This window comes from Diadema antillarum, unplaced genomic scaffold (assembly GCF_040938485.1).
Source record: "Diadema antillarum isolate AM-2024a unplaced genomic scaffold, OU_Dant_1.0 seq00000998_RagTag, whole genome shotgun sequence".
Classification (NCBI taxonomy): Eukaryota; Metazoa; Echinodermata; class Echinoidea; order Diadematoida; family Diadematidae; genus Diadema; species Diadema antillarum.
Genome location: NW_027271836.1, coordinates 441,762 through 465,237, shown reverse-complemented (window position 1 = coordinate 465,237; position 23,476 = coordinate 441,762). Strand labels below are relative to the sequence as shown.

The window sequence follows — 23,476 nt, the reverse complement described above, 5'->3', positions numbered from 1 at the left end:
GTTTGCATTATGAGGTTCGTTTGAGTGTTTGTTGGTGTTTGTTTTTATTACGTATGTATTAGCGGTGTGCAATGGCAGTTCGTTTGTGCTAAAATCAAGTAACGATTGACAAATTTTTTACGGCGTGTGGAAATTATTCGCTCATGCATAAAGCATGCCAAACCTATTCTGGGACAAAGAATAGTGGTATGGACGTTCTAGTTTATAAGACTGATGGAAGAAAATGACTGCAGGGAAAAATGAACAAAGACAAATAACATTTGGGGAGGGTACCTCCCTCGTATGTATTTTCTCTCGGTCTCTCTCTCGCCTAGCCCGCCTCACCGCTGATATTTAGTTGACACACCCATACTATTTTTAGATCAACGCTGGTGTGAATTCTTTAAACACGTGCTCATACACTCTGAAGGCGTTTGTATTGCCACAGTAGCGCCACTATATTCCATATACACACGTAAGCATACAGGCACACGTATACACACAAACAAACCACTACCACTATGTATCCACCACACATGCACAATTTCTACATTATATTGTATTATTATACTCCAAACACACACACAAACACACACACACACACACAACAAATCATACACATCACATATCATGCAGCTCACAATACACACACACACACACACACACACACACACACATACGCATAACTTACCAGTCATACCCATCCCACCAAAGCTTAACACCGGAGGAACCACCCCGAGCCCGGGGCGACAATCCGTGATGGGGCGACAATCCGTGTCGCAACAAATTTTTTGCCAACACGGATTGTCGCCTTCGAGGTCAACAACTGGGAACTGCACAAGCGTCACGGATTGTCGCCTGGCGACAATCCGTGACGGGGGCGACAATCCGTGTAGGGGCGACAATCCGTGTCGCAACACCCGTGCTCTTTCATTGCTGCAAGAAATCTTCCTGATCAGCATCATTCACGTCAGCTCCTTTTTCAACAAGATAACGTGCAACCCTAAAATGTCCATTCTCACGAGCTCTTTGTAAAGGTGCAACACCAAAGTTATTGGCGTAATTCACGTATGCTCCCCTACCTTGTAGGATTTTAACTATTATAAGATGTCCATTTTCACATGCAACATACAACGAACCTTTGCCTTCAATGGTTACTGCATTTACGTCACCTCTATGATGAAAAACGTGAGAGGCAAGACTTTGGTGTCCTTTCATAGATGCAAGTATGAGAGAATTAAAACCTTGTTCATCAGCAGCATTTACGTCAGCTCTAAATTCAAGAAGATAGTGTGCAATTACAATATGTCCGTTTTTACATGCGTTTAGCAATGGTGTGGCGCCATCTTTTGTTACATAATTCACGTCTGCTCCCTTGCTGACAAGGCTTTTAGCGATAGGTACTTGTCCATTTTGGCATGCAATATGCAACGAAGTTTTGCCATCGATTGTTACTGCATTTACCTTAGCTCCATGATCTATTAGGCGTGAAACGATACTTTGATGTCCTATCTCGGATGCAAGGATGAGGGGACTGAAACCTTGTTCATCGGTTACATTTACGTCGGCACCTTTTTCAAGAAGATAGTGTGTTACTACACTTTGTCCATTTCTACATGCGTTTTGTAAAGGTGTAACACCATTATTCGTTGCACAGTTAACGTCTGCTCCTCTGTCTACAAGAATTTTGGTAATTTTGAGATGTCCACTGTCACTTGCGACATGCAAAGAACTTGTGCCATTATTGGTTACAAGATTCACATCAGCTCCGTGGTCTATCAAATGTGAAACAATCCTTTCGTATCTTTTTCTAGATGCACGGATGAGGGCATTAAATCCCTCTTCATCAGCTGCCTGAGTGTCAGCTCCTTGTTCAACGAGATAGTGAGCAACTTGTAAATGCCCTTTCGCGCTAGCATAATACAAGGGAGTAACACCGTCCTTGGCTTTAGAATTCACATCTGCCTTCCTATCAACAAGAATTTTGACAACTGCGAGATGTCCATTCACGCAAGCAACATGCAAAGGCCTGTGATCGTCAATGGCTACTGCATCTACATCTGCTCCATGGTTTGTTAGGTATGAAACAACTCTTTGGTGTCCTTTCATACATGCAAGAAATAAAGGGTTGAAACCTGTTTTATCAGCAGTATTCACGTCAGCTCCCTTTTCAACAAGATATCGTGCTATGTCAAAGTGTCCTTTCTCACAAGCTCTTTGCAAAGGAGTGATACCATCTTTACTGGAAGAATTCACGTCTGCTCCCCTTTCTACGAGAATTTTACCATTTGCAAGATGTCTATTTTCACATGCTTTATCCAAAGAACTTTCACCATCAAAGGTTTTTGCGTTCAAATCAGCTCCATGGTTTAGAAGGTGTGTAACAAGGACATGGTATCCTTTCATAGATGCAAGGACGAGAGGATTGAAACCTTCTGTATCCGATGCATTTACGTCAGCTCCTTCTTCCAGAAGATATTGTCCAACATCCAGATGTCCTTTCAAACAAGCACCTTTTAGCGGTGTAGAACCGTTTTTCCCTGTAGTATTCACATCTGCTCCCCTGTCAACAAGGATTTTGGCTACTGTGAGATGACCATTACTTTGGCATGCATAATGTAACGAACTATAACCCTCATGGTTTACTGCATGTACATCAGCTCCCAGGTCTATTAGGTATAAAACAACATTTTCGTGTACTTTCTCAGATGCAACGATGAGTGGAGTTGAACCCTTTTCATTAGCTGTATTTACGTCAGCTCCTTGTTCAACAAGATATTGGACAAGATTCAGATGTCCTTTCAAACTAGCAAGATATAGTGGTTTTACAACGTCTTTCGCTGTAGAATTCACATCTGCTCCCATGTCAACAAGGATTTTGGCTACTATGAGATGTCCATTTTGGCATACATAATGTAACGAACTATAACCCTTATGGTTTACTGCATGTACATCGGCTCCCAGGTCTATTAGGTATAAAACAACATTTTCGTGTCCTTTCTCAGATGCAACGATGAGTGGAGTTGAACCCTTTTCATTAGCTGTATTCACGTCAGCTCCTTGTTCAACAAGATATTGGACAAGATTCAGATGTCCTTTCAAACTAGCAAGATATAGTGGTTTTACAACGTCTTTCGCTGTAGAATTCACATCTGCTCCCCTGTCAACAAGGATATTGGCTACTGTGTGATATCCATCTTGGCATGCAAAATGTAACGAACTATAACCCTTATGGTTTAAGGTACTGCATGTACATCAGCTCCCAGGTCTATTAGGTATAAAACAACATTTTCGTGTCCTTTCTCAGATGCAACGATGAGTGGAGTTGAACCCTTTTCATTAGCTGTATTCACGTCAGCTCCTTGTTCAACAAGATATTGGACAACATTCAGATGTCCTTTCAAACTAGCAAGAATTAGTGGTGTATTACCGCTTTTCGCTGTAGAATTCACGTCTGCTCCCCTGTCAACAAGGATTTTGGCTACTATGAGATGTCCATTTTGGCATACATAATGTAACGAACTATAACCCTCATGGTTTACTGCATGTACATCTGCTCCCAGATCTATTAGGTATAAAACAACATTTTCGTGTCCTTTCTCAGATGCTGCGATGAGTGGAGTGAAACCCTTTTCATTAGCCGTATTTACGTCAGCTCCTTGTTCAACAAGATATTGGACAACATTCAGATGTCCTTGTAAACTGGCAAGATATAGAGGTGTAACACCGTCTTTCGCTGTAGAATTCACGTCTGCTCCCCTGTCAACAAGGATTTTGGCTACTTTGAGATGTCCATCTTGGCATGCAAAATGTAACGAACTATAACCCTCATGGTTTACTGCATGTACATCAGCTCCCAGGTCTATTAGGTATAAAACAACATTTTCGTGTCCTTTCTCAGATGCTGCAATGAGTGGAGTTGAACCCTTTTCATTAGCTGTATTCACGTCAGCTCCTTGTTCAACAAGATATTGGACAACATTCAGATGTCCTTTCAAACTAGCAAGAATTAGTGGTATATTACCGCTTTTCGCTGTAGAATTCACGTCTGCTCCCCTGTCAACAAGGATTTTGGCTACTGTGTGATATCCATCTTGGCATGCAAAATGTAACGAACTATAACCCTCATGGTTTACTGCATGTACATCAGCTCCCAGGTCTATTAGGTATAAAACAACATTTTCATGTCCTTTCTCAGATGCTGCGATGATTGGAGTGAAACCCTTTTCATTAGCTGTATTTACGTCAGCTCCTTGTTCAACAAGATATTGGACAACATTCAGATGTCCTTGTAAACTGGCAAGATATAGAGGTGTAACACCGTCTTTCGCTGTAGAATTCACGTCTGCTCCCCTGTCAACAAGGATTTTGGCTACTGTGAGATGACCATTACTTTGGCATGCATAATGTAACGAACTATAACCCTCATGGTTTACTGCATGTACATCAGCTCCCAGGTCTATTAGGTATAAAACAACATTTTCGTGTACTTTCTCAGATGCAACGATGAGTGGAGTTGAACCCTTTTCATTAGCTGTATTCACGTCAGCTCCTTGTTCAACAAGATATTGGACAACATTCAGATGTCCTTTCAAACTAGCAAGAATTAGTGGTGTATTACCGCTTTTCGCTGTAGAATTCACGTCTGCTCCCCTGTCAACAAGGATATTGGCTACTGTGTGATATCCATCTTGGCATGCAAAATGTAACGAACTATAACCCTCATGGTTTACTGCATGTACATCAGCCCCCAGGTCTATTAGGAATAAAACAACATTTTCGTGTCCTTTCTCAGATGCTGCGATGAGTGGAGTGAAACCCTTTTCATTAGCTGTATTTACGTCAGTTCCTTGTTCAACAAGATATTGGACAACATCCAGATGTCCTTGTACACTAGCAAGATATAGAGGTGTATCACTGTTTTCCCCTGATGTGTTCACATCTGCTCCACTGCCAACAAGGATTTTGGCTACCGTGAGATGTCCTCCTAGGCATGCAAAATGTAACGAACTATCGCCCTCAAGGTTTACTGCATGTACATCAGCTCCATGGTCTATTAGGTGTGAAACAATATTATCGTGTCCTTGCTCAGATGCTACGATAAGTGGATTTAAACCCTTTTCATCAGCTTCATTTAAGTCAGCTCCATGTTGAACAAGATATCGTACAACTCCCAGATGTCCATTTAAACTAGCAAGATATAGCGGTGTAACACAGCGTTTTGCTTTGGTATTTACATCTGCCCCACTGTCAACAAGGATTTTGGCCACTGTGATGTGTCCTTTCATAGATGCGATGGTGAGAGGACTGAAACCTTGTTTATCAGATGCATTGACGTGAGCTCCTTTTTCAAGTAGATAGTTTGATACTTGAAATTTTCCTTTTTTAGATGCGTTGTATAAAGGTGTAACACCAGTATCCGTTTCACAGTTAACGTATGCTCCACTGTCGACAAGGATTTTGGCAATTGTAAGATGTCCATATTCACTTGCAACATGCAACGAACTTGTACCGTTATTGGTTGCAGCATTTACATCAGCTCCGTGGTGTATTAGCTGTGAAACAATGTTTTCGTATCCTTCCCCATATGCACGGATGATGAAAGTGGAACGTTTTCTATTAGCTGCACGAACGTCAGCTCCTTTATCGACAAGATAGTCAGCGACCTGTGCATGTCCTTTTGCGCTAGCATAATATAGCGGAGTAACACGGTCTTTGGCTTGAGTATTCACATTTGCCCCTTTGTCCACAAGGACGTTCACAACTGTGAGGTGTCCATTGACACATGCAGCATGCAAAGGCCTGTGATCGTCAATGGCTGGTGCATTCACATCAGCTCCCTGCTTTGTTAGGCACGAAACAACACCGTGGAGCCCTTTCAGACATGCAAGAAATAGGGGATTTGAACCTGTTTTATCAGCAGTATTCATGTCAGCTCCCTTTTCAACGAGGTAGCATGCAACGTCTGCATGTCCATTCCTACATGCGTTATGTAAAGGTGTAACACCTTTTTTCGTTGCAGAATTCACGTCTGCTCCCCTGTCCACAAGGATGTTGACAATTGCGTCATCGCCATTTTTGCACGCATTATGCAAAGAACTTTCCCCATCAATCGTTACAGAATTCACGTCAGCTCCGTAGTTTAAAAGGGGAGAAATAATACTCAGCTGTCCATTGTTAGTTGCATGGATGAGGGGACTGAAGCCTTGTGCATCAGATGCATTTACGTCGGCACCTTTGTCAAGAAGATATTGTGTTACTTCACATTCCCCCTTTTTACATGCGTTTTGTAACGGTGTAACTCCAGCTTTGGTTGCAGAGTTTACATTTGCTCCCCCGTTGACAAGAATTTTGGTAATTTTGAGATTACCATTGTCGCTTGCAACATGCAAAGAATTTGTGCCATTAGTAGTTGCAGCATTCACATCAGCTCCATGGTGTAGTAGGTGTGAAACGATAATTTCGTATCCTTTCCCAGATGCACGGATGAGGGCGGTGGAACCCACTTTATCCGTTGCCAGAACTTCAGCTCCTTTATCAACAAGATAGTCAGCAACCTGTAGATGTCCTTTTGCACTAGCATAGTATAGCGGAGTAGCACCATCTCTTGTTTTAGTATTCACATCTGCCCCCATGTCAACAAGAATTCGGACAACTGTGAGATATCCATTTACACATGCAACATGCAAAGGCCTGTGATCGCCAATTGCTTTTGCATTCACGTCAGCTCCATGATATTTTAGGAACGAAACCACACCCTGATGCCCTTTCATGCATGCAAGAAATAAAGGGCTGAAACCTTCGTGATCTGCAGCATTTACGTCGGCTCCTTTTTCAGCAAGATAGCGTGCCATGTCTACGTTGCCATTCTCACAAGCTCTTTGCAAAGGGTTAATGCCATTTTTATTCGAAGAATTCACATCAGCTCCCCTGTCTACAAGAATCTTAGCAGTTGTAAGATGTCCATTTTCACATGCTTTATTCAACGAAGTTTCACCGTCAAAGGTTGCTGAGTTCACATCAGCTCCATGGTTTAAAAGGTGAGAAACAAGATGATAGAATCCTTTCATAGATGCAAGGATGAGGGGATTGAAACCTTGTGCATCAGATGCATTTACGTCAGCTCCTTCTTCTAGAAGATATTGTGCTAGCTCAAGTTTCCCGTTTTTACTTGCGTCTTGTAATGGTGTAACACCACCTTTCGTTGCTGAATTCACGTCGGCTCCCTGACCGATTAGGATTTTGGCCAGCTTGAGATGTCCGTTGAGGCAGGCTAAATGCAAGGAGCTATCACCGTCATTGTTAACTGCATGTACATCAGCTCCAAGATCTATTAGGTGTGAAACAATATTTTCATGCCCTTTCTGAGATGCATAGGAGAGAAGTTTGAAACCCTTTTCAGTGACTACATCTACGTCAGCTCCTTGTTTAAGAAGATATTGTGCAACATCCAAATTTCCTTTCAAACTAGCAAGATATAACGGTGAATTTCCGCTTTTCGCTCTAGCATTCACATTTGCTCCCCTGTCAACAAGGATTTTGGCTACTGTGAGATAGCCTAGTTGGCACGAAAAATGTAACGAACTGACCTCGGCGTGGTTTACTGCGTGTACATCAGCTCCATGGTCTACCAAGTGTGAAACAATATTTTCATATCCTTTCTGAGATGCAACAATGATGGGAGTGGAACCATTTTCATTAGTTGCATTAACGTCAGCTCCATGGTCTATTAGGTGTGAAACAATATCTTTATGTCCTTTCTGAGACGCAACGATGAGGGGATTGAAACCCTTTCTATTAGCCGCATTTACGTCACCTCCTTTTTCAAGAAGATATTCTGCAACTTTCAGACGTCCCATCAAACTAGCTAGATATAGCGGTGTACAACCACTTTTCGCTCTATTATTCACACCTGCTCCCCTGTCAACAAGGATTTTGGCAACTGTGAGATGTCCATGCTGGCATGCAAAATGCAACGAACTAACATGTCCGTGATTAACTGCGTGTACATTAGCTCCATGGTTCATTAGGTGGAAAACAACATTTTCGTATCCTTTCTGAGATGCAACGATGAGGGGAGTGGAACCCTCTTTATTAGCTGCATTTACATCAGCTCTACGGTCTATCAGGTATGACACAATATTTTTGTATCCTTTCTGAGATGCAACGATGAGGGGATTAAAACCCTTTTTATTAGCCGCATTTACGTCAGCTCCTTGTTCAAGAAGATATCGTGCAACGTTCAGATGTCCGTTCAAACTAGCATCAAGTAGCGGTGTATCACCGTTTTTCGATCTAGTATTTACATCTGCTCCCCTGTCAACAAGGATTTTGGCAACTGTAAGATGTCCATTTTTGCATGCAAGATGCAACGAACTTTGGCCATTAGTGGTTACTGCATTTACATTAGCCCCGTGGTGTATTAGGTCTTTGACAACTGTGAGATGTTTATGTTTACATGCATTATGTAACGAACTATCACCATCATTGGCAACTGTATTAACGTCAGCTCCACGATCTAAAAGATAGGAAACAACTCTTTTTTGTCCTGTGGTAGATGCAAGGATGAGGGGAGTTAAACCTTTGTTATCAGCAATATTAACATCAGCTCCATGTTCAACAAGACAGCGCACTGTTTGTAGATGTCCATTGATACTTGCATTCTGTAATGGTGTAATACTGTTATACTTAACCACAACTGCATTTACGTGAGCTCCATGATCTACAAGATTAGAAACAATTTTTGTATATCCTTTCATAGATGCAAGGATGATGGCATTGAAACCGTTTTTGTCAGCTGCATTTACATTAGCCCTTTGCTGAAGAAGAAAATTTGCAATTTTTTCATGTCCATTCTCACATGCCCTATGTAAAGGTGTAACAGCATCATTCGTTAGAGAATTCACATCTGCTCCCCTGTCTACAAGGATTTTGGATACTGCGAAATGTCCATTTGTACATGAAATATACAAAGAACTTTCACCGTCAATAGTTTCTGCGTTCACATCAGCTACATGGTCTAAAAGGTAGGAGACAACAGTCTGATGTCCTTCTCTAGATGCAAGGAAGAGGGGATTGACACCGTTTTCGTCAGCTGCATTGACGTCCGCTCCTTGTCCAACAAGGTAATGTGAAACTTCTACATGTCCATTCGCACATGCGCTTTGTAGAGGTGTAGCGCCATCTCTTCTGGCAACATTCACGTCTGCTCCTTTCTCGACAAGGGATTTGACAGCCGAAAGATTTCCATTTTCACACGCTTGATACAGTAAATGGTTACTGCTAGTGTTTTTTTGATGTACATCATCTCCATGCACCAAATTTAGAGAATCAGAGTACCGGTGTATTTTCCTAACTGTCGTTTCTCTATTATCCATTATAGTGCAGTTCCACCTTTTCGATTGACAGAGTACATAGCAGGTTCGTCGTCATTTAGGAGAGTTACAGCGTTGTGACATACATGTATCAGTAGTCTTGAATCAATAATGTATGCAGCATCACGTCCTTTGAAGCCCTATGATGCAGAAAAAAAATATGAACACATAACAAATGATCAACCAAAGAAGTCAAAGATGCACAGAGTAGAACATGTACTCTTGGAAATTGATAATGTTTTCCAGGCCAATTGTATCAAATTTGCATTATAATGAGTGGAAAGGCATTCAAAGCTGAGTTTGACATGCCTCAATTCTCTTTGTTCATTTTAATATTTTAATCATTCAAATCCGTTTCATGTCATTCCATTTAGGTTCTGTTTCATTCAATTGAGAGAAAAAAAAATCATTGAATATAAGGACGTTGAGCTGGCATTCAATTTCGAGCCAGCTTGATAAAGGTACTTTAAAAGGTTCCAAGTACTTGTTTCAATTCCATTTAGATGCAGATAACTTCGAATGTCAACGACCCAATTTACACCGCAAAAATTCACGTCGCATTTCCATTTTAAATCGTTGAATAATGTAATATCGTTGCATCATCAAATCGCCATTCAATTAGTTGATTTCAATCACTTTAGTTTTGATGTATTCTTCTTTCTAGTCTCTCTTCTACTTTCACTTTATTAATTATCAACAATATAGATGAAACACTTACAGCATCGTCATATCTCTTACTTTTGTACACATCAAAATCCATTACTACGTTTTGGACCCATCCCTAATGGTCCATTCCTTTGTTTTTCTCTTTTTTTTCGTTTTTTTTTTTTTTTAACCGTATGTACGTTAAACGTTTCTCGGGCCAGTTGCATCAACCCCCCTCCCCTATCTGAGTAAAGCAACAGTTTTATAAAATCATGCCGGTTTTGAAATTCTGCAATTACTACAGTTCCCTGATTATTTTAGGACATTTACGTCATTTGATCCTCGAACATCCGTCAAATTTGTGCAGAAAGGAATGTATATAGGCTAATATGCATGCGTCCATGAGAATGAAACGTATTGCCAGAAGAGATGGTCAGGAAAACCAAATGTCCCATTTCAAGCTACATTAAGTATGCAGTTTCAGGCAGATGTGTTACGAAGAAGAAAAAAATAACAATGACGGAAACAGTGTCTACATGCTGAAATATATATATATATATACATTATATATATATATATGTATATATATATATATATATATGTATATGTATATATTGTGTGTGTGTGTGTTTTTTTTTTTTTTGAACTTTGAAAAATCCTTAACATCTCCACGGTGGTGCTGATGCAAATTTGATTCCGTTTCGCATGCAATTGAAATCGCTTTTCACACGTCCATGTTAGGAAATTATTAGTTAGTATTCTGTTGAAAAATGAACTAGTTAGCTTTTTGAAGTTGATTTTCCCGATTCGCTTGAAATCTTATGATCTCATTGGATTTTAATGCAAACCTGATTGAAGCGGGTGGAAAATTCTTTGATATTCAGTTGACACTTTTAGATGAACCTAATATTCAAGAAATGGGACAAATTATGCATCAACATTTATAGCCCGATATCTTTGTAAACCTCGTTATCCAAAATCTCAGAGAAAGCCGTTCAATCAAGGGCGGCTACCCTCCTTAAGGAATAACAACATCATTATATCTCACTCCCAATTTGACATTAGAAAAATTCAATAATGCCATTGTAAATTTATATCAATACCACACCAGTAGGGTTCAAACGAAAAATCCTGACTATTGATTTGTTCTTAGATTTCTCTAAAATGGTCAATACTACAATCACGACATTTCATTGTACAAACTTGCGCACTATGGTATTAGATGTTAGACCCCGGAATGGTTCAAAAGTTATCTTTCGAAACCACTGATGAATATAATCAGTGTACCCTTCCAATCACGTGGGGACGTCCCCAAGGAAACTTTCTTGGTCCACTACCATTCGATGACATTCGATGTTCTTTGAGTGTTTTCTCTTTTATCCTCTTTGCTGATGATTCATATTTCTTTCATACTCCATGTCATCCAAATAAGTTTGTAGACGTTTTAAATGTAGAACTTACTCATGTTTCAAATTGGATGAAAGATAATAAATTATCTTTAAATAATTAAGAATACATAAATACATGTTATTAAGTAAGTCGGTAACGTAAATTCCTTACCGAGTCCTCATTTGAAAATTCTGTCATCAAAGACCCCAAGACCTCAAAATTTCTAGGTATTACAATTGACAATAAGCTAACTTGGAATCATCATATTTATAAAAAATTGCATTATAGTTTCAAGAAGTATTCGGATTATCAATCACGTTAAAGGGATTCTCCCCAAGTCGTAAGTCCTACTTCTAATGTTGTATTTAACCCTCATTCTACCTTATCTCAATTATGGCGTAATTGCATGGGGAAATGCAATACTAACAAAAAATAGAGTTCTTCTGTTGCAGAGAAGAGCACTGCGATTGATTCGCTATATCGCCTATAGCTCACATACTGATGTTTTGTTTGTTTAGAGAAATCCGTATTCTTAAGATTACTGATTTATATCGAATTCAGCTGGGTTGTTTTATGTACAATGTAGAAAGTAACGTTAACCCTGCTACATTTAAGAAAATGTTCTTAAAGAATAAAGTTATACATAAGTACTAATAACAAGGTATGTAAATGATTGCCATCTTCCTAAGATAGAACTAGTTTTGGCAAAATAATTTTTTTCTTTGAATTCCCTCAATCATTCACTGAAACAAGCTCAGAGCATAAATAGTTATAAATGTAATAAGTATAAACCAAATATATTGATAAGTACATGTACCAATAATCGGTTGCACAGTAATTTATTATAATTCTGTTTATTTCAACGAATGTTTTCTAGAAGTATTTTCATTATGTATACATCGAAGGTTATCTTCTACGTCATTCATTATTTTAATGGCATACACATTGTAAAACCTTGTACATAAACCTCTGCTATATAACATTAAATGTATATTCATACCAATGTCCATAATTGAAGCCTTGTACATATGCATATAATAATTTTTCGTTGTATTACTTTCTTTGGTACAGAAGTATCAAAAAATAAAACCAGAGAAAATACAAGTCAAAGTATCACAGGTAAATATCAGGATATTCCTGTGTGCCTGTGGTAGGCCTATTTTGCCACATATACCACTGGAGTACCCCAGGACAATACAAAACTAGTTTGCAGGCACGAACCCTTGTTGGTCGTTAAGGCGTCTGCTTGCGCCAGGACTACAATACCCACCACTGGCACTGAAGCCTCTCCCAACTGCATTTGAGAATTTGTCAAGACTGACAAAGTAGGTGATCTAGTGTACAATAATTTCTGAGATTCTCATTGAGGAAAACACCGTCTATACGTGTGCAAAACGTGGAAAGATAGAACGGGTATTCACCAAGATACAGGATGAAACAGTTATGACCTTTGACCCTAATTTACCTAGAAAAGATAGTGTCTGATGAAGTAGTTGTTATCTTATGAAATGATGTACTTGACATGGGCTAAACATGTGCAGGATATGAGGGTTAAATGGCGTGTTTTTCTTGAACTATTGCAAAGAAAGTGACAGAAAGAAAGACATATCTCCTTACATTGAAGGTAAGCGTCAGTTTCAACCACGTTTGACGTGATCCCGACGTCCAATGAAAAAGAAAAAGAAAAAAAAAAACAAGGGCGCATTAATGATAGCCCAAAGTCTCAGCTACAGCATACTAAAATGTGGGAGAAATTCATCAACGGATAAGAAAGCTAGTGGTCGATAAAGACAGTAGTATGTCAAGTTTCATTTCCAGGAGAAATGCACTCCCATAGAGATAACATGTAAACTGATCAAATTTGACAAGGTACCTTGCAATTGATATTTTTGAGGTGGTGATGTCATCCAATCAAATTTTGCTATACGTCTCTGAAAGACCATTTAACAAGCGATAACATACTAATATCTGGGTGAAAATCGGCGAAGGATAAGTAGGATACGCTCGAGTGAACTAGAAATGTGATGATGTCATTTAAAAAATCAGTGTTTTTTTAATTTACTGAGGAATTTTAAACGTTTTCATCGTTCTACTACCATCGACCACCAATGAAATGCTATGTACAACTCATCAGCTTTTAGAATATGTAAAGAAAATGGGGGTTTACCTTCCATAATTGACGAGTAAAATTGGATTTAAAATTGGCGGTTTTTACCGTATAAGTTTTTTACTGTATCACCATTGATGCACGTGCGGAATTTTAACTTTGACGGGCCCGTATGACGTCATATTGAGTCTGATTTAGGTGAAACTTGGCAGAATCATCCCTTGGCATTTTAGATATCTGATCCAAGCAAAAAAAAAAACAAAACAAACAAACAAAAATTTCATGGCGTATGAGCTGCGTATATGCATACATCCACGCGCGCGTCCGCGTCCGTCGAATTCTTATGAAATGCACTAAATGGCATAAAACGTGTGAAAAACAATTTTGAGCTCAATTGGAGCATGCCAATATTTTAACGCGCGAGTACGCGCACGTTAACCGTCAACAGATGAATTTGAAAGAAATGAATAGATAGAATTGCCTTGACCTATACCACGTTCAAATTTCAGTTCAAAATCTTCCGTTACGAAGGTATGATTCATAAGGTGATTTTAGATAATGACGTCATGGTGACGTCACGAGTGACAGGACAAAAAGATATATTAGATTTGTCGTCTGAGGACATGATACATGTATGGTATAGGTATGAAATTGAAAGTCGAAGGACTCTTTGAGTCAACCTCTGCACAACATTTGAGGAGAAATAATTTTTTTTTACAACATCGGGAAGTTTAACACTAAATTCGAGAATTTGTCAAGATTGACAAATTAGGTGATCTGATATATAAATGATTTCTGAGATTTTTCCGAGATTCTCATCGAAGAAAAGGGAATCAAACTTGTCATTACTACAGATTTAAAGCAGAAAGGGCATACATTTTTACCTTTGACCCCTCTTTGCACAACCATTATGGCATCTGAACAAAAAGTGGTTAATCTATTAAACGATTAATGCGACATGGTCTATACGTGTGCAAAATATGGCAAAGATAAGACAAGTACTTACCAAAATACAGGGCGAACATTTATGATTTTGACCCTAATTTACCTACAAAAGACGGTGTCTGATGAATTAATTGTGACCGTGCACCACAAAACAAACAAAAAAGTCGCTCCCCTTCATTTTACGCGAGGGCTCAAAAAAGGTGACATCAGTCAACCGTGTAAATCTTGAGTTTTTCATATTTTCTGAAAGAGCTATCCTTCTTCTACATTATGCTTTAATTTGGGATCATAACATGGATGAGAAAGTGTCTTTTCAGCAGTTTTTCTAGAGCCCTTTTTTTTTGGGGGGGGGGGAGGAGTAGAATGTCCGATGTTCTATCCATTCACCTATTTCATCCCCATAGGATCTCTGTATTTAGCAAAATGACGCTACATCGGAGCCAATTTCAACTAAGTTTTTCGAGACGTTCTCAACGTGCAATGAAAAAATTGAGGGCACATCTACGAAAGCCCAAAGTCTCAGCTTCAACATATTAAAATCTTGGAGAAGAGGGTAAGTGATCTAGTGTTCGATAAATACAGTCATGTCAATTTTAATTTCCAGAAGAAAAAAAAAACTGCACTCCCATAGAGATAACACATAAACTGGTCAGATCTGACAAGGTTACTTTTAATCCATTTTTTACGAGGTGATGACATCATCAAATAAAAAAAGAAAATATACTACTGAAAGAACCTTCAAAAAGCTACAACATACTGAAATCTGGATAACTGGGCAACGGATAAAAGTGAGATACGCTCGAGTAAACTATAAATTGATGACGTCATTTTGAGAATTTGCCTTTTTTAATTCATTGAGAAATTTGATATTTTTAAATTATTTTCCAGCATCGCCAGCCAATGAAATCACATGTACAACTCATCAGCTTTTAGAATATGGAAAGAAAATGGGGGTCAAGTTCCATCTTGGCGAGTGAAAATGGCTATAAAATTGACAGTTTTTCGGCATAGTTGCACTGTGCATCGCCATTGTCGCGCGCACGGAATTTCAACTTTGACGGGCCCTTATGGCGTCATATTGAGACTTGAAACTTGGTAGAATTATTTCTTAACATTTGAGACATCCGATCCATGTGGAAAAAAAAAACGGGAAAATTTTTATTGCATACGAGCTGCGCGTGAATATGTAAGGGCGCGCACGTACGCGTCCGTCGATTATTTTTATTTTACAAAAGCAATGCTCCAAATGGTCTGAAGCGTGTCCAAATAAATTTTGATGTCGATTGGAGCATGCCATCATCTAAACGTGCGCGTACTCGTACGTTTTAAGCTTAGAGATGAATTTTAAGAATATGAGAAGAAAGAGATTGACTTAAAATATATGACACGTACATATCATTGCGAAAATTCAATTCCATTAATGACATATAAATGCGAATAAGACAGTGACGTCACGGTCGACTGATCACAATGATTTTATTAGATACATGGTACAATTTTGAAAATTCATAGGCAGAGGACTTTGTGATTTAACCTCTGCACAACTTTTAAGTACAGAAAGAAGAAAAAGAAGAAGAAGAAGAAGAACAAAGTATCAGTACAGATAGGCCTACAGAAGGTGATCTAAGAGGATACTCGGATCACCTAACCAGCGAGAAGCTATGGGACAGTGCCAGGGTGGTGCAGTTGGTAGGCTCATTACAACCAACGAGGGGTAATGCCTGCAAACTATTGCCAAACAGCAGTACTGCACAGGAGTACCCTACAGCAAAACCACATAGTATATCGCACAGCAGTAGCAAAACTTTATACCACACATCAATAACACGAGGCAAAACCGCACGAAATACAATAAAAAGTACCATAGAAAAACACCATGGTATTATTGTGTTCGTTTGCTTTTCTTCATATACTATACCACAGGACTATCACAAGACCTTACACTACACAGCAATACCAACTGGAATTAAAACACACACACACACACACACACACACACACACACACACACACACACACACACACAAACAAACATTCATTCCAGAATGATACATTAGTTATGCTGTGTGTTATGACAATTGATTTGAGTAGTACTTAACCTGGATTATGCTCTTAAAGTATTACCTATTAGATGGGAGTGCTGAGGTGCAGCATGTGACACTCCATACGATCTCTTTCATCCGAAAAAAAAAATGTATTTGTGTGTGTGTGTGTGTGTGTGTGTGTGTGTGTGTTTTCAAATCAAAATAATATGAAACGATGTTTGAAAATAACAATGAGAGACGTAATTTTCCTGGGCAGGGTGATTGTAAAGTGGGGTGATTGTTTGGGACCTAATCTTAGCAAGAGGTAATTGTCAAGGGAGGTAATGTTCTGTGGTAATTATACCAAAGAGGTGGGAATCTCTTCCCTTGTCCCTGATTATACTAGTTATTAATGTCCAATGATGCAGCAGGACAATTCTGAAATGAGCGTTTACGGTATTACAGTAAAATCGCATCGAAGAAACGTCCTAATACAAATGATGGCAGTGATAAGCTTTGTCGAAATAGATACATTATTTTTTTCAATAATTTATGAAATACTCCGTGATTATTTTCCCTAGCAGAACGTCACCTGAGTAGTTGTCTGATAGAGCTGGAATTGCCCTATGGAGGAAATTGCCCTACGAGGAATTGGACTTGAGGATAATTCTCTGTAAGAGAGTTGTTATCTGGGGGTATTTGTACCGGGGGAATCATATCCCTTGTTTAGTGTCAGTTCATTTTCTTTTATTTTATATCCAACACGAAGTGACATTTCTTGAATACACCTATACTAATGATGCAACAATGCAACGAGAAATAACAACAGTCAATGAACCATAACGCCTACTATTTTTTCCGAATAATTTCAAGACAAGTAAAGAAAATCTGGTTGGAAATGGAGGGAACTGCTTATAAACAGAGATTGTAGTAAGCAGACTACAAAAACAACAACAACTACACACTGTAAGTTACAAAATTGATAAAATGAAGCAAAGAAGTGAAGTAAGACAGAGACGAAGTAAACACGTACAGACACAATGCTTATGAGACAGCGTCCTTGTAATGAGGGAAAGAGGAAAGGTATGAAGTAAGGGTGAAATGGATGAGAGGAAGTGGCTATCCTCACAGTGGACAGAGAAAACCGAGAGGGAAGAGGAAGATGATGGGTAAAAACCAGGTCACGTGAGGCATGAGATATAAGTTCCTCAAAGTAAAGAAGTGTCAACTGGAGTTGTGGTAGACGATAAACGAATGCGGTTAAAAAATAATTAGAAGAGTCAGCTTACAAAAAGTATCTCATTCTGAAATGTAAGATTTCTTTAAGAATGATTTAATCTAAGGGTAAAGGTATTCGACCTTAAAACTTCTTTATGAATATGTATAAGACTAGCAATGCAAGTATAAGATGCATATGTATGCATGTGCACATGATGATACAGGAACCAACAAATCAAATAAAAAAGGATCTCGCAGGTTTAATTTTTGTTTTAGAGTCAATACGCACCTCCCTGAAAAAAAAATGGTAACGCCTCTGGTTCAGTGGTATAAATTTGATCGAAATTAGATGAAGAATAAGGAAATTATGGCATTATGATTTTTTTCTCTTTTTTTGGGGGGGGGGGGAGGAGGGGAAACGTTTTTTGAACAGTAAATAAAATATGAATATGTAAATGGAAAGGTGAGCATGTCATTCCCACACAACCTACCATAATACTATAGTTCTTACATAAAATTGCGGAATTTCCACTTTTCCATTCAACGCATTGCCCGAGACTCCAGTCCTCCTATGCCAACTGATCATTATTCTGAATTTATGCAACCAGGAATAAGGTGTGCGGTTTGTTATTCCGAAGGTTCCTTAATCCGAAACACACGAATTCCCTATACCTAGATGTTCGTCAATCCGAAAAAGAAAAGGAGTTCGTTAATCCGAACATTTGTGGCGTTATTCCGAAGGTTCGTTATTCCGAAGGTTCGTTAATCCGAAAATGATATTGGGTTCGTTATTCCGAAGGTTCGTTGATCCGAAGTGATGTAGGGTCCGTAACGAACCTTTGGAACAACGAGCTTTGTTTCAATTTCGGATTAAGGAACCTTCGGAATAATGAACCTTATTTCCTTTTTAGATTAGTGAACCTTCGGAAAAGCGAATCTTTAAAATAACGAACCTTTGGAATAATGAACCTTCAGACCGAAGAACCTTCGGAATAACGAGCTGTAACCATCTGATATATTTAGACCGGGGGCCCAGAAGATTTATTCAGCTGAAAAGGGTCACACTTTTTGATGGTCTCATCATATAAGGATGTGGCCAAGGGTCAATAAAATGAATTGCTGGCAAGTCACATCCTATACCGTAAGCCTAGGGGCCACAAAAAGACACCCCGAAAATGGATGTATTCAGCCGAAGGGGTTCACGGACAAAAGTTGGTGGATATTGTTCCTTTGGGTGTACTTATCATGAAAACAGCAATGCCAGCTATTTTATCCTGTACGGGGCCCCAGACAGTAGCCCCAAAGGGCACCACAAATATGGTGTTATTTAGCTGAAAAGGGTCACTTCTAATTTCTTTTGCAATGGAAGTAGTTCCCATCAGAGATATCCAAAACACCAATGCCAGCTATTTTATCCTGTACGGGGCCCCAGACAGTAGCCCCAAAGTGCCCCACTCCCCATAGGCCCTTCGTATAGTCAAGGCGCAGGGACCCAGAAAAAATGACTTCGTTCAACCCACCTCGCAGAAAAGGTTTCACTGCATGGGGTGGTCGGTTGGACCCTCTGGAACACCCCTAGGTAGTATGTGACTCCAAATTGTGGCATCAATAAAATTTTACAGGCCACTTAAGTTGCGACAAGACCTTATTCTTCGAGAAAGAGTCTGCGCACGCTAAGACTACTACACGTACCACTAGCTCTGCTACAGGCGCCAATGCCAGTGGTGCGTGCGGTAGTCTTAGCGCATACAGACTTTTTAGGTCACAAACAGAGGGTTTTTGCCTGCAAACCAGCATTTCACGCCAAGCTGGTGTCGGTGTAGTGTAGTTTCTAGACGTTTTTATTTCGTGTTTATTTCTCCGAGTTGAAGTAAGCAGAGTGAGAGCGCATACCCAGTGATTGCGACGCCACAACCTTTTTTTTTTTGTCGCAGTCACTGGGTATGCACCATCACTTGGCTTAGCGCAATGCAGCGGGCTTCTGCACAATACACAAGCTGCAACTCAGAGAAATAAAGACGAAATAAAAGCGGCTAGAAATTAAGACTAGGGTCAGTAATGCTTGTCGCTATTGGGGCACTGAAAATGACAAACTTATCACAATTCTTGCACTTATTTCATGAAAAATTCATCAAAACTGCATAAAACTATATATGTACACGTTGCTAGAGATGTCAGCAAAACAGTGGGATTCATTGTAAGTTATGATATTGTGCATGGTAACCATGGTAACGGGATGCCTACAGGTGATTGGTAACCGCCCCCAAATATACATTATATATATATATATATATATATATATATATATATATATATATATATATATATATAGGTGACCCTGCACCTCAAAACAAACAAAAAGTCGTCAGACATGAATTTTTAGTTAAGACCATATTCTGAAAGAGCAGACTTTAAGCTTTAAAATGATGTATAACTCAAATCAAATGGACTCTCCTAACCTATCTTAATATTGGAAAGAAAGCACAAACTCAGGAAAAGTGCGAACTAAGGAAAGAGGCTTTGAAGTAAAGTGTCTATTCAAGCGCTTAATCTTTACCAAACCGTGCTGGCTGTGCGATGAATGGGACAAAAAACAGGAAGTAAACCACCAGAGTAACAACAATGAAGGGATTATCAGATTGAACTGAAATTTAGCATGCCTCATTAACTCATTCTGTCCATAATTAATGCCAACTTTCAAAGCAGTAGCACTATCCTTTCAAAAATAATTAGAGCTGAAAGTGAAGAGTGTGGACAAGGTTTTTCAGAAATGAAAAAGGGATTCTAAAGACACACCTAATCACACTATTCTACCAAAAATGTTCGAGATAAACTGCTAAGAAAACACACTTTTCTGCCCGTTTTATGATACCAAATTTTAGCATAATGTAAAAGAAGGCCCGCTCTTTCAGAAAATATGAAAGAGTCAAGTTCGCCTAGGTTGACCAATTCCACTTATTTTCAATCCTCACGCAAAATCAGTATGTGCGACTTTATGTTCGTTTTGAGGTGCACGGTCACATATATATATATATAGAGAGAGAGAGAGCACTCTGCAGAGTGGATTTGGCGCTTCTATATATATATATATAGAGTATATATATATATATATATATATATATATATATAAGTATTGCAACAAGTTCACTCGGTTGACATCAGGTTCATCCGTATTTTATTGCTACTCGGAGTTTCATGCCACCTTCATTTAGGGGCAATCATGATTGCCCCTAAATGAAGGTGGCATGAAACTCCGAGTAGCAATAAAATACGGATGAACCTGATGTCAACCGAGTGAACTTGTTGCAATACTTCTGTCTAAAGCTCTTCCTTTGAGGATATCGAGCACTCTTCATAGAAGGATAGAATCACCAAGTGTATATATATATATATATATATATATATATATATAAGATATACATTATATATATCTGGCTCGTGACCGATGGTAACGCCTCTTATTTGTGATTCATCTTCACATCCCATGCTTGTAGCCTTGGTAACGGGCTGATCCTATGTCAGAGAGATGAGCTCAGCACCCTCCACCCTCCTAGCTGTCTGTATTCTCTGTTCTGTCCTCACCCTTTCCGCTATTCTTCTATCACCCCTCCTCTTCCACGATGCCTCTGCCTACTATATAGGCTAATAATAACTTAACACCTAGGCCGATAAGACAACTAGAGGCGCCTGCCCCCGGGAAAGGCCAAGACATCACCGGCGTCGACGGGCGGGTCCTATACCTGCTTTGCCGACGGGAACGGCGTAACCCTGCATCTCTCTCGATGCAGGAGTAGGCAGATGACATCATTTCCGGAACCCTGTCCCCTTTTCCTTCCTTTGTAAATATATCACTTGTGAATATCAAAATAAATGTGATTAGTTTTTTTTTTGTAAATAATTAAAAGTAGTATAGGTTTTGTAATTGAATTTAAAGGTATATTTGAATAATTATATTTTTGGGAGCAAATTGCCCACCCGGTAGAGAGTTCCAATAAATCTAAAACAACAACAACAACATCTGGAATTTAGACACATTTGTTTCTTTTGCCTTTCGTGCACATCACCCATCGTAGACCTACCTCCTATAAAAAGTAAAAGACGCCCAAGAGTTTTCCCTCATTGTCTCCTTAGCATTAGTTCGTTACTGCACGTTTTGATACAAATTTACATATCATGATTTCTTCATTTCATTCTCTCTCTCTCTCTCTCTCTCTCTCTCTCTCTCTCTCTCTATATATATATATATATATATATATATATATATATATATAGTAATTTACAAAAGCTAACGAACACAAAAGTACGTTTAATTCTTTGGTGGATAATCCAGCGCACGTGTGTATTCCTTCTTTACAAAGAAATTTATCTGCATTCTTGAATATACTTCCTTTACAAACATGAACAATTATTGCTTTCCTCTGCTCTCTTCCAGGATTGTTTTGCATAACCATCGCTCTGTTAATGCTCAAAAGAGCTAACATTAGAATGTAATTGGCTTTGCTCTCTGTATTCACCTATATTATTAAGGGAAATTTGTGTCCATACATTACTAAAAACTACATTTGCCTATGTACTTTGAAGTCAAATTTGCGTTGAAAGTACGACGGATGCAACTTTTTCATGCATTCATTTATTCGAAAATAATATCCTTCTTTCAATGGCCGTTTATTATGCGTTTGTTTGCAAATATTGATGTAACTTGAAATGCTTCAGTATATTCCTCACATAAATTGTGTATTAGATATGCAAAAGGAGGGACATGCTCATTGAGCTTTTTGAAATTATGGGCTTTAGTTTTTGAGTTATTGACAACTGAATCATGATTGGATAATACTAGTTGCCTTGGCAGCAGAATTTTTATATTTTTTTACAATAGTCAATAAAAAGTTTTTTTTTAATGCATCTATATATAAAAAAAAAATCAAAGTTTGCAGCAGTAGGGGGCATTTCGGGGGTTACTAATCACCTGTAGACATCCGGTTACCATGGTAACCATGTACAATATTATAACTTACATTGAATCCTACTGTATTGCCGACATCTCTAGCAACGTGTACATATAAACTTTAATGCAGGTTTGATGAATTCTTCATGAAATAAATGCAAAAAACTGTGATAAGTTTGGTATTTTCAGTGCCCCAATAGCGACAAGCGTTACTGACCCTAGTCTTAATTTCTAGTCGTTTTTATTTCGTCTTTATTTCTCTGAGTTGCAACTTGTGTATTGGGCAGAAGCCCGCTGTATTGCGCTAAGCCGGGTGAGGGCACATACCCAGTGATTGCGATTCGGGCGTCGCAATCACTGGGTATGCGCTCTCACTCTGCTTACTTCAACTCGGAGAAATAAAGACGAAATAAAAACCTCTAGAAACTACACTATACCGACCCCCAACTTGGTGTGAAAAGTTAGTTTGCAGGCAAAACCCTTGTTTGTCGAAGAAAAAGTATGCATGCGCTAAGACTACCACACGCCCCAATGCACTGGCGCATGTAGCAGTGCTAGTGGTGAGTGTAATAGTCTTGGCATGCGTAGACCCCTTTGCGTTTGTTCCAACAAATAATGATGAAAAATGGCCAGTAAAATTCTACTGACACCACAATTTGGAACCACATACTACCTAGGGATGTTCATGGAGGTCCCATCTACCACCCTGTCTGGTCAAACCTTTTCTGCCGGGTGGGTTGAACGAACTCCTTAATTAAGCCTCCTACAGGAATTAGCGCCTTGACTAGTACAAACACACACAAACATTGATTTTCTTCAGCTGAAAAGAGTCAAGGCTAATTTCTTTTGC

At 39.0% G+C, this 23,476-nt stretch overlaps 2 protein-coding genes across 2 annotated transcripts; both read right to left on the bottom strand.

The window, feature by feature from the left end:
- Positions 1 to 909: 909 nt before the first annotated feature.
- LOC139742353 (uncharacterized) lies at positions 910 to 2,088 on the bottom strand. The gene is made up of 2 exons (XM_071652931.1): positions 1,949 to 2,088; positions 910 to 1,663 (listed from the first exon to the last, which is right to left on the bottom strand). The coding sequence occupies exons 1-2, from the start codon at positions 2,086 to 2,088 to the stop codon at positions 910 to 912; spliced, it is 894 nt and encodes a 297-aa protein (XP_071509032.1).
- A 143-nt stretch (positions 2,089 to 2,231) lies between these two features.
- LOC139742352 (uncharacterized) lies at positions 2,232 to 8,234 on the bottom strand. The gene is made up of 4 exons (XM_071652930.1): positions 5,228 to 8,234; positions 3,268 to 3,934; positions 2,932 to 3,061; positions 2,232 to 2,249 (listed from the first exon to the last, which is right to left on the bottom strand). The coding sequence occupies exons 1-4, from the start codon at positions 8,004 to 8,006 to the stop codon at positions 2,232 to 2,234; spliced, it is 3,594 nt and encodes a 1,197-aa protein (XP_071509031.1). The 5' UTR covers positions 8,007 to 8,234.
- Positions 8,235 to 23,476: the final 15,242 nt, after the last annotated feature.